General features: G+C 37.0%; 1 protein-coding gene across 1 annotated transcript in view; it reads left to right on the forward strand.

The window, feature by feature from the left end:
* The window catches only part of GABBR2 (gamma-aminobutyric acid type B receptor subunit 2), a 780,032-nt gene that overhangs the window by 741,715 nt on the left and 24,093 nt on the right, over window positions 1-14,224 (forward strand). Inside the window, exon 14 of the mRNA XM_051998595.1 lies at window positions 7,174-7,284. Coding sequence (XP_051854555.1) covers window positions 7,174-7,284 — 111 coding nt within the window. The remainder of the gene's footprint in view (window positions 1-7,173; window positions 7,285-14,224) is intronic.

Here is a 14,224-nt window from a genome sequence, read left to right on the forward strand (position 1 = left end):
TAAGTAGGTTCTAAATTAGGGTCACTCACTGCTGCAATTGCAAGGAGGACTCTGTGTATTCTAAGAGTTTAAAAATAAAAAGAAGACCTGATCAGTTTCTCCTAACCATTTCAATTCCTTTATTTGGTGGCAAAAGCCTCTGCAAAAAAAAAAAAAAAAAAAAAAAAAGTAATTATGGTACAAGTTTGTAAAGATTGTGAATCTCCCATACTTGTGAACTCCAATGAGTAAAGGTGTGAACACAAGCATTGTATCAATTAATTCTACTTAGTACCTAGTTTCAGGTTCTGGCCCAAAACATCTCAATTCTAATGACTTAACAATTTGTAAAGATTCCAACAGTACAACTCTGGATTCTCGTTCAAGATCAGAAAAGAAAATCCACATGTGAGACTTTTTTTCAAAAAAAAAAAAGATTTTTTAATAATATTTTGTCCCAATTTCATGTAAAAATAATTTTAACATTCGTTTTTTAATTTTTGAGTCCCAAATTCTCTCCTTCTCCCCTCATTGTCTCCTTCCTAAGATAGTAAGCAATTTGATATTTTATACATGTGCAATCATATAAAATATATGCTTATGGTTCTGTCATTTTTAGTCATGTCTGATTCTTTGTGACTTCATCTAGGGGTTTATTGGCAGAGATACTGAAATGGTTTGTCATTTCCTTTTTCAGCTCATTTTATAGATGAGGAAACTGAGGCAAATAGGGCTAAATGAGTTTCCTGAAGTCACACAATGAATAAGTGCCTGAGGCCAGATTTGAACTCAGGAAGATGAACCGTCCTGACTCCAAGCCTGGCACTCTAATCATTGTACCATCTAGCTGCCTTAAAAGCATATTATTATTGTTCTTGCTGCTGCTATTATTAATATTTGTCCAGACTTGATTTCATTGGTATAGAGCTTTGGCATGTACCTCAAATAGAAAAGGAGCCATTAACAAATACTTGATGATCCCTACTGGTGACATGTTGACTTAGAAAACCACATATTAACATTTCCTATGTTTTACTGTATTTTTGTTTATTTTGTTAAATATTTCTCATTTACACTCTTATTGGATTCCAGAGGCACTAGGGAGTTTCCTGAGCCACACCCGATTTGCTGACCCTGTGTTTGACACCTCTGGAAGAGAGAATTCCCAATGAAGAAACTTTCTCTCCCAATGTAGTTTCACAATGGCAGCATCCCCTGCCTAAGTAACCTTGAAGTGATTGATGAGGCTTGGGATTCAGTTTCCTCATCTTTAAAATTGGGGGGTTGGACTAGCCCACCTCAAAGGACCTTCCCAGGTCTAGAGCTATGATCTCTATTCAAGTGTATCGACTCCAAGGTCACATAGGCAATATGTGTCAAAGATAACTTGAATCAGACATCATATTGACACAGACTTTGTCAGTCAGTTGACAAACATTTAGTAAGGGCTTACTAAGTGCCAAGCATTGTGCTAAGTACTCAGGATAGCAAGGAAAAAACCACAGTCCCTGACCTCAAGGACTTCACATTCTAATCAGGGAGAAAAAGGGAAGAAAGAGAAAATACAAACAATTATGTACAAGTATACAGATATACAGAATGTCCCAAAAGTCCTGATACAATTATAAAAGGAGGTTTCTTCACAATCCTATAAAGGTAATTATTATTATTCTCATTTTATAGATGAGAAAATTGAAACACTTTGCCTATCTAGTAAGCTGCTTTACTAGCTAGGAAGAAAGCTAGGAAGTATGAAAATCAGTTATAACTTCAAAACCAGCATTCTCTCAATGTATTATGCTAATTATGATTAAAAGCATGGGCCTCCCTCCTTCAAGTCCCATGAACTAGAAGAATAGGTATATTTCTTCCTACCTTTCTCTTTGTTCATCAGAATAATCGACAACAGCAAGCACTGATTAAAGTATTGAACTGCATGAAGACTTTTAGGGATGTTTTGTGTACAGGAGAAATGGAAAACAATCTCAGAAGAGATGCACTAATAAGGGAAGAAACTGGGGGCAAAATAGGCATCTTGCAAAAGACAAGTTTTGATCTGAGTCTTGATAGAATCCAGAGAAACAAGAAGATAGAGAACATTCCAGGCATGGGTCACAGTCAGCAAAAAGTCGAAAGATGGAGGGTCCTATTCAAGCAAAAATAAGAAGGTTGCTGAAATGTGTGTAAAAGGGACTCAATTGTAAGAAGACTGAAAAGGTGGAAAGGAGCCAAGTTGTGAAGGGCTTTAAATGACAAACAGGATTTTTTATTTGATCCTGGAGATATGACGGAGAGACTAGAGTTTATAGAGATGGAAGGGATCTTAGTCATTTAGTCCAATTTCAAATTGTTGTTATTGTTCAGTCATGTCCAATTTTTTGTGTTCCTGTGGACCAGTGCATATCAGTAGTGTCCATGAGGTTTTTCTTGGCAAAAATACTAGAATGATTTGTTATTTTCTTCTTTACAGAGACAAATAGAGATTAGGTGACTTATGCAGAGTCACAGCTAGTAAGTGATTGAGGCTATATTTGAACTCAAATCTTCCTGATCCTTGCTTGACTCTGTCTCTATTGAGCTACTTTTCTGTCCTTCATTTTATAATTGAGGAAATTTAGGCCCCAAAATTAAATGATTTGCCTAGGATCACATAGTCATCCTGGGTCTGAGGCAACTTGGATCCAGTCTTCCTGACCCTGATGCTCTCTATGACTGATTCTACTGTGACTGTCACTTTGTCATTTTTTTGGAATTAATTATTTTTGTTGTCATGAAGATGGTTACAAAAATAAGATATGCAAAGTGATGAATGGGTTATTCCCAGGGTAAGTGCTTAAGTAATTCAGAAGCATGATTCATCCTTAATTCTTCAATATCAAGTAGGTCTTTCTCTCTATGTCACATACCTGTTAATCACACTGGGATCCTTGACTACAGCTGACTCCGTAGGACCCTGACTGCATTCAGTTATGTCAGAAAATGAAGTAAAACTTACTTAAACTCACCTACACAACAGAGCTTGTGGTTGAAGGACAATAGTCAAGGAATTGTTAGACAAGAAATCTGACAGAATTGTTCTGCCCAGAACAATTTTGCCTTTGACCTAGATGGTGAAGGAATTCATTCTCTTCCTCCTTAGATCAACCTTGTATAAGAGAAAGATAAAAAGTTTTAAATCTAAAACTCATCTTTTTTTCTGATAATAAATAGATAAATGAACAAATTTATGAGCTCTGGACAAGGACTGTCTCTTTTTCTGTGTTACATCCCCCATATCTAGGTGCATAATAGCTGCTTAGAGGAATGGATGATTAATAGATGCTTATCAACTGATTGATCAATTGTACTGACAAAATGTTTGTCCAGATGTCAGATCAAGAGGAAATTCCCCACATGTTCAAGCCTTGAGAAGGCAAATGTTCTCCAACTGGATAATATTATTCATGCTCAAGCCTTATCTTCCTCTCAACTCCTCTATTCAACATTACAAATGAGAGGGGGTCTGGGAAGATATTAGAGTTCACTGGGATGGAGGAAGGGAACAGGTACTAAAAAGAACAGGACAAAGACTATGTCTGAACATTCTAGACCCCCTCCCACCAAGCAAGCTTTGTATCTCCAGTGTCTACCAATACAGCACATAGGAAACATTTTATCATGTTTACTGCATTGAATTGGAATTGAATGAGAAATACTGGGGACTAAATAATTCAGTAATATCCTTTGATCTGCAAAGGTGCTGCCTCCTCAAGACTCTTCTGAGTCTGCAAGCATCCCAGGAACATCTATATTATCCTAGAGCATTTCCCTGTCTTTTCTACCCACCTTCCCATTCTCTACTCCTATCTCTCCTAATACCTATTCATCTCTCCCTATTTATTATACTGAATGAACTCTGCCTCCCCACAAAATGTATATCCCCTCACTTTCCCAGGTATAACACTGCCTAACTTAAGAGCTATAACTATCCAAATTCCCTTACCTTAATCCTAAGGAACCTGAATGAATCCAAGAATCCCAGGGAATACAACACCTAAGTCAGATAAGAATTTTTTTTTTGTTTTCCATTCTTTTATTTAATCCTCTCCCACTACTGCCATTATTTTAAACTGTGGTATTGATATAGGGGAAAGAACACTGGACTGGGGGATCAAGATACCTAGCTTCTAGTTCTCATTCTCTCAGAAACCCATTTTGTAAAGCCAGGTAAGCAATCCCCTCTTTGGAGCTGAGTATTGCTCATCTGTAAAATGGGCTAATTGAAGTAGAGATAATCTCTACTTTACTACTACATGGTTCTATTACATGGTATCTACATGATAGTCTACTACATGGTTCAATTTCTAAGATTCATCACCAAGTTAACCCCAGGTTGATGAATATTTTATGGGGGTTTTGTACTTATTTTATTTTATTTTTCCAATTACATGTAAAGATAGTTCTCAACATCCATTTTTGTAAGATTCTGAATTCCAAATTTTTTCCTCCTTCCTCCCTAATTTCTCCCTCCTCAAGATAGCAAGCAATCTGACATAATTTATACATGTATAATCGGTCAGTTGACGAATATTTTGGCCATGACAATTCACAGAGTTACAGATGAATTATGGTCTCCATTACTGAGAGGAATATTCACACCATGGAAATTTTGGGGGTATCTGGGGAATACAATAAATAAAGCTAGGAAATTAGGAAGACTCATCTTCCTGAGTTCAAACTACTCTGGTATCTCTGCCAAGAAAACCAAGAAAATTACTTAGCCTTGAAATCCCAGATTCTGGGTGTGGTTCTGCTATTAACTATGTGACCTTGAATAAGTGACATCTTATTCCTGAGCCTCAGTTTTCTCCTCTTTAAAATGGAGGCAGACAGGATGGTCTTTAAAGGTCCTTTCTAACTGATAGCTAAGAATCCATCATTCTATGAATAAACATTTTTGGTTTTTTGAACTAAGGTCTGCAATTTTTGTTTGCCCTGTCAATAAGCAAGTGTGCAAGAATTTTATAAGTCTGTGGATTGCCATCTCACCCAGTATTTTTACAGACTGACAGCTCTGAGTAAGGCACAGGATCTTAGTTAAGCAAATAAACCCAAGACATGCTCATCAAACCTTCAGGATGACACAAAGCTGGAAAGGAAAACTAATAAAGTGGGTGACAGACGCAGCATCTGAAAAATTTTGACAGGGAGAACAATGAGCCAAAATTTACAAGCTGAAAGTTAATAGGAATAAATGGAAATAAAGTTCAAAAAATTGACTGGATAAGCACAAGATGAAAAAGATATGGCTTTAAACAGCCCATTCATGAGAAAGAACCAGTGGGTTTTAGTGGATAAACAGCACAATATTAGCAACAATATAACATGATGTCCAAAATTGCTCTTAACAAACTAGGACTATATTAAGAGAGGCACAGTGTCCAGAAATAAGGAGGCAATAGTCTTTCTGTACAATGCCCTGATTGAACCATATCTAACTCATTAATGTGTTAAGTTCTAGGTACCATATTATTGTTGTTCAGTCATTTCAGTCATGTCTAACTTTTCATTACCCTACTTGGGATTTTCTTGACAAGGATACTGGTTTGCCATTTCCCCTTCTCCAGCTCATTTTACAGATGAGGAAACTGAGGCAAACAGGTCTAAGTGACTTGTCCAAAATCACACAGCTAGTAAGTGTCTGGATCACATTTGAACTCAAGAAGATGAGTCTTCCTGATTCGCTGCCCAGGGCTCTCTGCACTGTGGCACTACTCAGCTGTCCCATATTAAGAAAAACACTAATAAGTTGAAGAACTTATTTTAGACAATAAGATAGCAAATAATCTTATTAGAGAAAGATAAACAAAATGATAAGAGGACTGGAGAGTCTGCCATTAGGGGATTATATGAAGCAACTTAGAATGCTTAGCCAGGAAAAGACTGAGGGGGGAAGTGATGACTGTCTTCAAGTATTTGAAAAGTTGTCACGTCAAAAAAGAATTTTATTTATTTACAGAACTCGTAAGAAACTGGATAGTTAGATTTAGGCTTAAGAAAAAATTTCATAATAGTAATAATAGAACTAGGTGATTAAGTGATAGAGTGCCAGACTTGGAGTCAGGAACACCTGAGATCAAATTTTGTCTAATCTTAATTTAAATTGCCTAAAAGTAGATATTTACTAGCTGTATAACCATGGCCAAGTCACCTAAATCTTTCCCAGAGTCAATACTACTCTGGAAAATAGGAATCGTGATACAAACTATTTCACATAGTTTTTTAGGAGTAAGACGAAGTGAGATAATGTATGTAATTTGCAAATCTTAAAACATCATATGTTTTTGTTCAGTCATTTCAAGCATGTTCAAATCTTTGTGACTCCATGTGGGATTTTCTTGGCAGAGTGGTTTTCCATTTCCTTCTCCAGTTCATTTTACAGATGAGAAAACTGAGGTAGACAGGGTTAAATGACTTATCCAAGATCACTCCATTAATAAGTCTCTGGGATCATATTTGAACTGAAGGACTTGTGCTCTATCCACTGTGACATCTTGTTACTCCAAAAAGCATCATATAAATGCTAGCTATTATTATTATAAAATCAAAGGGGCTGCCTCAGGAGGTATAAAGCTCCCTGTTACTGAAGTGTTGAAACAGGAACAGGATGACTGTCTGTTATGAAAGATTTAGAAAGGTTCTGTACAATATGTGAAAAACCAAGCCAATTTTTGCGCTGTGATATATTAGATGTAGTCAGAAAGACATGGGTTCAATTAAGGTCTATCACACGTTAGCCATGCCAGAACGTCTCAGTGCCCCCAAGTAACTTTTTTTATTGTTCTAAATTGCAGAACTGTATTTATGTACATCATGTATTTTTTTCTTTTGTCTAGACCTGAGATTTTATGAATATAGAGATCCGCCAGGAAAAATTCCCTCCACCAGGGAAAATTGGCTGCCCAGTTGTGATTTATGGTCTTAGAGAGGTGCCCATAGGATTAAGTGACTTGCCCAGTCACGCTTTCAGTATTTATCTAGGGCAGGACTTGATTCCAAGGCTAGCTCTCTCTCTATTACACTGTGGTGCTTTTCATTTTGTGCATAATTGGCACTTAATAAATGCTCATTAAGTCCTTGTTCATTGAATTACTGAATGCAGAAGACAATAAGAGTATTCAGTTATCATTATTGTTTGGTTTTTTTTCTTGGTAGCCGGATCCTGCTGGCAGAGATATTTCCATCCGTCCAATTCTGGAACACTGTGAGAACAGTCACATGACTATTTGGCTCGGCATTGTCTATGCCTACAAAGGTCTCCTCATGGTACGTTTTTCTTGTATTGTTCTGTGTTGCTGTGGATTCTATATACATCCTTATGTTAGCTAAGTGTGTGTTCCTTATTATAAAGCAGGGGTGGGGAATGTTTGCTTTTAAAAACTGAAGACCAAATATACAATATGGCTTAATTTAGATAATTAGTCAAATAAAATTGCTGACTTTCTTTTGAAATTAAGAGCAAGAACTATTGAAGTATTTTTAGATTAACAACAAACATTTTTAAAAGTTCAACATTATGCACCCTTAAGAGGAGCAGGGAAAGGGGAAAAAGGAAGAAGGAGAAGGAAGGGGAGAAAGGGAGAGAAGAAGAAAGAGAAGGAGGAGGAGGAGGAACAGAGTGAAAAATAAGTGGGATAAAAAGGAACCAGAAATGAAGGAGAAAAGCAAAGAGAAAGCTAGCCATTTAGATAGAGGAAAAGAGAAAAAGGAGACAGAGTAAAAGAACAGACAGAGAAAGAGAGAAAAAGAGGAGAGGAGAGAAAGGAGAAAATGAGAAAAAAGAAGAGAAAGGGAAAGAGGAGAGAAAAAGAGAGGAGAAAGAGAGGAGAAAAGGAAGAAAAGGAGGAAGGGAAAGGGAACTGAGAGGAAAGATGAGAGAAGAGTGAGGAGAAGGGAAAACAGAAGAGAAGAGAGGAGAGAGGCTCAGTAGATTTTGGAGTCAATGTCAATCATATTCTTTTTCAGAGGTACCATCTATTATTGTACAGTCTTATGATATGTTAGCTAGCTGATTTACCACTATATAGAGTTCTCTAGTTGCATTGATCCTTAAACTATTGAGGTCCAGTGGCCAATGGAATTACCAGAACAACTTATCAAGGTAGAAATTATATTCTGGGTTATGGCATCATTGACCATTAATAGCACTCAGGACCAGCTAAAATTAAGTCAGGGACTTTGGACCAGATATTACCTGTGTCCATAGCAATGCCCATGGCCCCAAATTCATGTGGAAGAGATGGAAAATAAAAGAAGCCTATTTTTTGATGAACAAGCAAATTCTGTGGTTTCAATGGTTCATGTTCCAAGTGGTCTATGTTCTTCATTCCTCTTATTTTCTGTGCCCCACGTTCCTAGTCCTATATAAAGTCCTATCAGCCTTTGGACTGTCTATTGACAGATTCTGCATACCTATTCCTTGAGCTTGTTTGGCTTCCAAACTAACCCTACTTTTATTTCAGAAATGATCAATTAGTCATTCTTAAAATCAACCTACATTTTTACAAGGCTTAATATTTGGCAAAGTTTACAGTCTTAAATACTTTTGAAGCTAAAAAACTTTTTTAATGTTTTAAAGCTTACAATCACCTTATGAGGCAGGTATACTCAGCTAATATTGATCACCTTTTGATCAAAGTTTTGGCTTAATCCCTTTGGCCTATTGTAATTGCTCAGGGATTACTACAGATTCTGATGCCTTAGAACACCATTAATACCATCATTCCTTGAATCCTACAGAGACAGAAGGGATTTGGGAAAAGGAGGGAGCCTTCATTAATGTCCCAAGCAGTAGTTTCTCCAACTATCAGTGAATAGGATGCCCATGCAGTCAGAGACTCTGAGTCTGAAAGGAAGTAATGGCTGTAGGGGGAGAATCAGTGCTTTCCTAAGCCAAGAGGTTTCCACCTTCATACTATCAATTAAGAAACTCCCTTGCCACCCCCCCCCAAAGAAATTTTTACACATAATTAGTGAGCTTAATAATTTTCTGACCTAATTATATCAGGACTTTTCCTCCTACACATAGGCTTTCTAACATCAAGGACTAAGAATTAGACCATTGTATGTGTCATGCTTCTCGTGAGTTCAGGCAAGACCTTGCTGGCCATCTTGAAAGATTCACCAGGACATTATCAAACCATTCCTGTACATGGGCAACCTCTAGTCCAAGGTCTTTGACTTTATTTTAGTGGTTCTGAGTGTTATTAATAGTCATTGATGCCATAACCCAAAATATAATTTCCTCCCAAATGAAACTTATCTCTCCTACCACTCTGGGAGTAGCTACTAGCAATAAAGGTGACATTCTAAGCCTGGTACCACTGCTTGGAAGGAATACCATATCCCATTCAAACACAACTTCATCATCAGAACTGAACAGAACTATCGTTAATCAGACCAAAAGTTGTCCCCTACAGATTCAGAGGAAACTATTCTATGTCTAATTCAATGTCTGTGTCTGATATATCGGGGTTGCAAGAATAGCAAAGCAGACATTACACCTAAAAACCTAAAACTGGAGTCCTGGAAGAGGAGACCTGCTCTATTGATATTTCTGCAATGAAAAAAAGTTGGCCCCCATATTGCTCCCAATGAGATTACAACAAACTCACAGTGGAACAAGGAGTTAGATGGTGCAGGGGATAGAGCACTAGGTGAAAATCAGAAGGACCTGAGTTAAAATCCTGCCTCAAGCTTTTACTGCTAGATAACCATGAGCAAATAACATAGCCTTTTTAGAGCCTCAAGTTCTTCATATACAAAATGAGGAAGTTACATTCAATAGCAATTTAGATGAACAATCTTTTCTTGCCGAAAAGTAATGGCGGGGCAATTAGATGGCACAGCAGATAGAATACCAGCCCTGAAGTCAGAAGTTCAAATGTGGCCTCAGACACTTAGCACTTATTCATTGTGTGATCCTAAGCAAGTTATTTAACCCTAATTGCCTCGCCCCCCCCCCAAAAAAAAATCTAAAAAGTGATGGCGTCAAGGATGAATAAAAAGACATTCAGTCATGATCGCCATGGGAATTTGTTTCCTGGACTAACATATTTATTTGTAATAATAAAGTTTGGGTTTTTTTTAATTGGGTGTGAATAGGAAGGAGAAAGAGGATAAGATGATCAAAAAGAAAATCATTGAATTTTTTTAATGTTTGGAGAACAGAAAAGAACAAAGGCCAGATATTATTACAAGCAAGACAATTTTGAAATTCATGTTGCATTTATTACATATTATGTCTAAATACATAATATACATTCATTTAATATAGCATAATTTTATATTTATTTCATATTATACATTTATTACAGTATGGTTTCTCTTAGCCAAAAGATACATTTATTTAAGAGAAGAGATAACAGACAAAACTGAAGAGGCAAAATAGGCAGCAGGAGTGGTAAATATGAAATCGATTTGAGAGAGCAATAGCTTTACCAAGGAAAAGAGTTTGGAAGAAGCCATTAAAGAAATATGCCATTAAGGTAGGTGTACACTATTGACTGCAGGTTGAATGCATAGAGAAGGTTAACAGACAAACCAGAGTTAACTAAAGTAAGGAGAAAGATGCCATTAAAAGGCAGATGCTATGAAGAGGGACAAAGTACCTCATAGCAGGCTTAGTCCTAAAAATAATTTAGCCTGTTGCAGTAATTTTTAAAAGAAAAGCAAACCATAAGTAAGAAAGGTGGTTTTATATACAATCCCTTTTCCCCAGTTCTATTATATGTATGTAAAAAGGTATTTTTTAAGTTCAGAACAAAAATGAATAACATTTTCAATAACTCCCTTCATCAAAATAAATAAACTCCCTCAACCATGATTTAAAAACAAAAAACAGTACTGCAAGATTTTTAAAGTTTTTGAAGATCATCAGTAGAGAATTCATCATAATTGGGATGCTGTTCAGTTGTTTACATGTATACCCACTTCTTGAGGGTAAATGAAAAAAAGTGTGGAAACTATGTCACAGTGAGCCAAAAGGATAAGGGTATAACCCTGCAAATTTGTAAACTGACAGTTCTGGCAATATTGAGTATGATCCAATAGCACACAGCATGCTGAGACCTATAGAGCTTGTACCTGAACAAAAGGACTTGGTAAAGACACTTTCAGAACTCCTACAATCTCTCTGGTGCCTTCTATGGATTTTACAACCAGTTTGACCCCATATAAGGCATCTTCCCTAAAAGAGCATAGTTTCTTCCTCACTCAGAGTTCCCACTGCAGTTAGAACTACCCTCCCTGTTCCTGCAACTGATCTTCCATCTCCACAGGCACATTGCTTTGAGCCATGGTTCTTATTTTCCACCCTCTTAGCAACTTTATAGTAGTTTATTATAAAATACACCACTTCCCACCTGCAATGTGTTATACAGGCAATATGGACAAACTGTAATCCCAAATTTGATTTCCTAAATCTATTTTGTGTTACAGACCTCTCAACCAGTTTAATGAAACCCATTCTCAGAATATTGTTTTTAAATGCATAAAATAAAAACATAAGATTACAAAAGAAGCCAGAAATATTAAAATGTAGTTAGTAAAATATTTTTAAACAAATTCAAAGATCCCCTGAAAACCATCAGAACAAGGGATCTATGAACTCTTAGTTGAGAACCTTTACCTTAGAACAACCCTCAAGCGTTCCTTTTTCTTCAGCAGCTTTATGCATATCCATACCAAAAGAAAAAAAATTTTATGAAGTAGACTCAATGCTCTCTTCTCCTCCCCATCTATACGTATTCTCTGAACTACTATTCCTACAGTTAAGCACCACTTTGCAGGAGCTGGAAGCTGTGAAGGTAGTTTTACAACTAACTATATAGCACCAACATCTCCAATAACTAGATACCTGCTGAGTCCTTGAAGGTAGGGGAAAAGGCACAGATGGCTACAAAACCTATAAAATCTACTAAACCACCAAGAAACAAGAGGGAAACTCCATCAGGCCCTTCTAGATTCCATAAGAAATAAGCTTATTGATCTTCTGAATAGCAAACAGGCTTGAGTTTATGCCATAGCAATTGGGGAAATCCCTAGGAGGAAAACAGGGACAGTTATGTATTCCCAAAGCTAAACAGAGCCTATTTTCAGGGCAAAGGGCTGGAGGGAGGAAAAAGGCAGAAAGACTTGGGGATTTATATATAAGGGTTGAGATATGCAGGTAAACAGGTATTATTCAGCATCCAAAGTTAGGAGATTCTAGCAAAGTTTGAGAAATTAAAATGTAGTAACATAAAGTTGATATTTTATCTAAACTCAGAAGTTTAGGTTTTTCTGATCTGGTAACTTGAATGCCTCCCATCCAAGCTTTGGGGACCCTTCATCTCCAAGGGTCTAGTAATAAACTAGTATCCAGAGGTGGAATCAAGATAACAGAGTAAATGCAAGACAAACCAACACCCTCTTCCTTACCACCATAACCATATTCTATAGACTGAGCCCTATATTCCCCATATTTCCATTTTCTCTCATTCCCAATTCCCTGTTTTCCAATCCTAGCCCTAACTTCAATGAAACAATCCCTAAATATAGACCTCTAGACTGAGTTATTGACTTAGAATCTGTATTCCTATTTCATAGCATTTTTAGATCCTGGACTGATCCTCTCTGTCTCTGACACACCCTAGAGACCACTATTTACACTAGGCTGATCTTGCTAGCATCTCTCTGGGAGTGACTGGTTCTCGTTAGCCAAGATTCACTTGTAGTCCCTGAGAAGCTTGGTAATGATTTAGGAATGTACTCTGATACTCCATCTCTATTGTAAAATCTGATGAAATGCAGGAAACTGGGTGGCTAAATCTACCCTAAGTATGCTGTTTCCTTTAAACAGCACTTCCTAGGCTGCTTATAACTACAAGCTAAAAGAAGCTTGTGATTTTACTAAAGCATTTCAGGAGTTCCTTTATGTAAAAAAAAGAGATTTTTTAAAATGTTCTTAAATAACCCATCACCAAACTATAATAAAGCTACCTAAATAACCTAACAAATTATAAAGGTCAACCTCATCATTTTATAGGTAATTGCCTATTTGATGAAGGCAACTGAACAAAACACAGGAAACTTTTAATAACTGGGAAGCTAAAGAATAAACCCCATCCTAGAATGTTTGATAAACAAGAGTCAGATCTAAGAAAAGCTTTACTCTTCACTTTTTTTCTTTGCATCTTTTAAAGCAAAGCTTCTTAAACTGTGGGTCACAACCCCACATGGGGTCACATAACTGAATGAGGAGGTTGCAAAATTATGATTTATTATCAATACATGTTTGATTTGTATACCTATACATAGGTCATGTAAAAAAATTTCCCGCAAAAAGAGTGGAAAAAGTTTTAAGAAGTCCTATTTTAGAAAGTGAAAAAGCTCTAAAGTCAGGGAACCTAAATTCAAATCCAACCTCAGATACTTGATACTTAGTAGATGTATGACTCTGGCAAGTCACTTAACCCCAATTGCCTTGGGGAGAGAGAGAGAGACAGAGAGAGAGAGAGATAGAGAGAGAGACAGAGACAGAGACAGAGACACAGAGACACAAAAAAGTGCCAAAGGTAGGTTGTTTCCTTCAGCCAGAACTTTCCTCCTTTGTCTTTGAGTCATGTGTGTCAATAATTTGTATTTTTGTTGTAGCTTGATTTTCCAAAATTGTGAGTCACCTTTCTGAATTGAATAAATGTCTGTATTTAAGGAAGATTTTTTTAAATACAGAAAATAAAATAAACTAAAATGAAAAAGATGAGAGACACAGAGAGACAGAGAAAGAGGAAGAGAGAGAGAAAGAGGGAGAAGGAAAAGGAGAGGTAGAGGGGAGGGAGAAAGGGAGAGGGAGAAGGGGAAGGAGAGAGAGAGAGAGAGAGAGAGAGAGAGAAAGAGAGAGAGAGAGAGAGAGAGAAAGGAAGGAGAGAGAGAAGTCAATAAGGGAGTTTTCTCTCCTCTCATCCCTCGTAAAGAATGATGTCTTATAGTAGAAACAATAGCAGTGTCCAGTGGAGCTGGAAGCCAGCTGTACCACTGAATTAAGACATTAAGAAGAATTGAGAAGACAACCACATACTTCTTGGAGATGGCAGGCTTCAGAGCCAAGAGTCCTACTGGCCTCTCCACACAGAGTACATTTCTTTCCAAAGAGCATAACTGCACTCAGGCCAAGAATTCAGCAGAACCCAAAGCTGAAGATAAAAAATAAGCATCAGAACCATAA

The sequence above is a fragment of the Antechinus flavipes genome, chromosome 1, assembly GCF_016432865.1.
Source record: "Antechinus flavipes isolate AdamAnt ecotype Samford, QLD, Australia chromosome 1, AdamAnt_v2, whole genome shotgun sequence".
In the NCBI taxonomy this organism is placed as follows: Eukaryota; Metazoa; Chordata; class Mammalia; order Dasyuromorphia; family Dasyuridae; genus Antechinus; species Antechinus flavipes.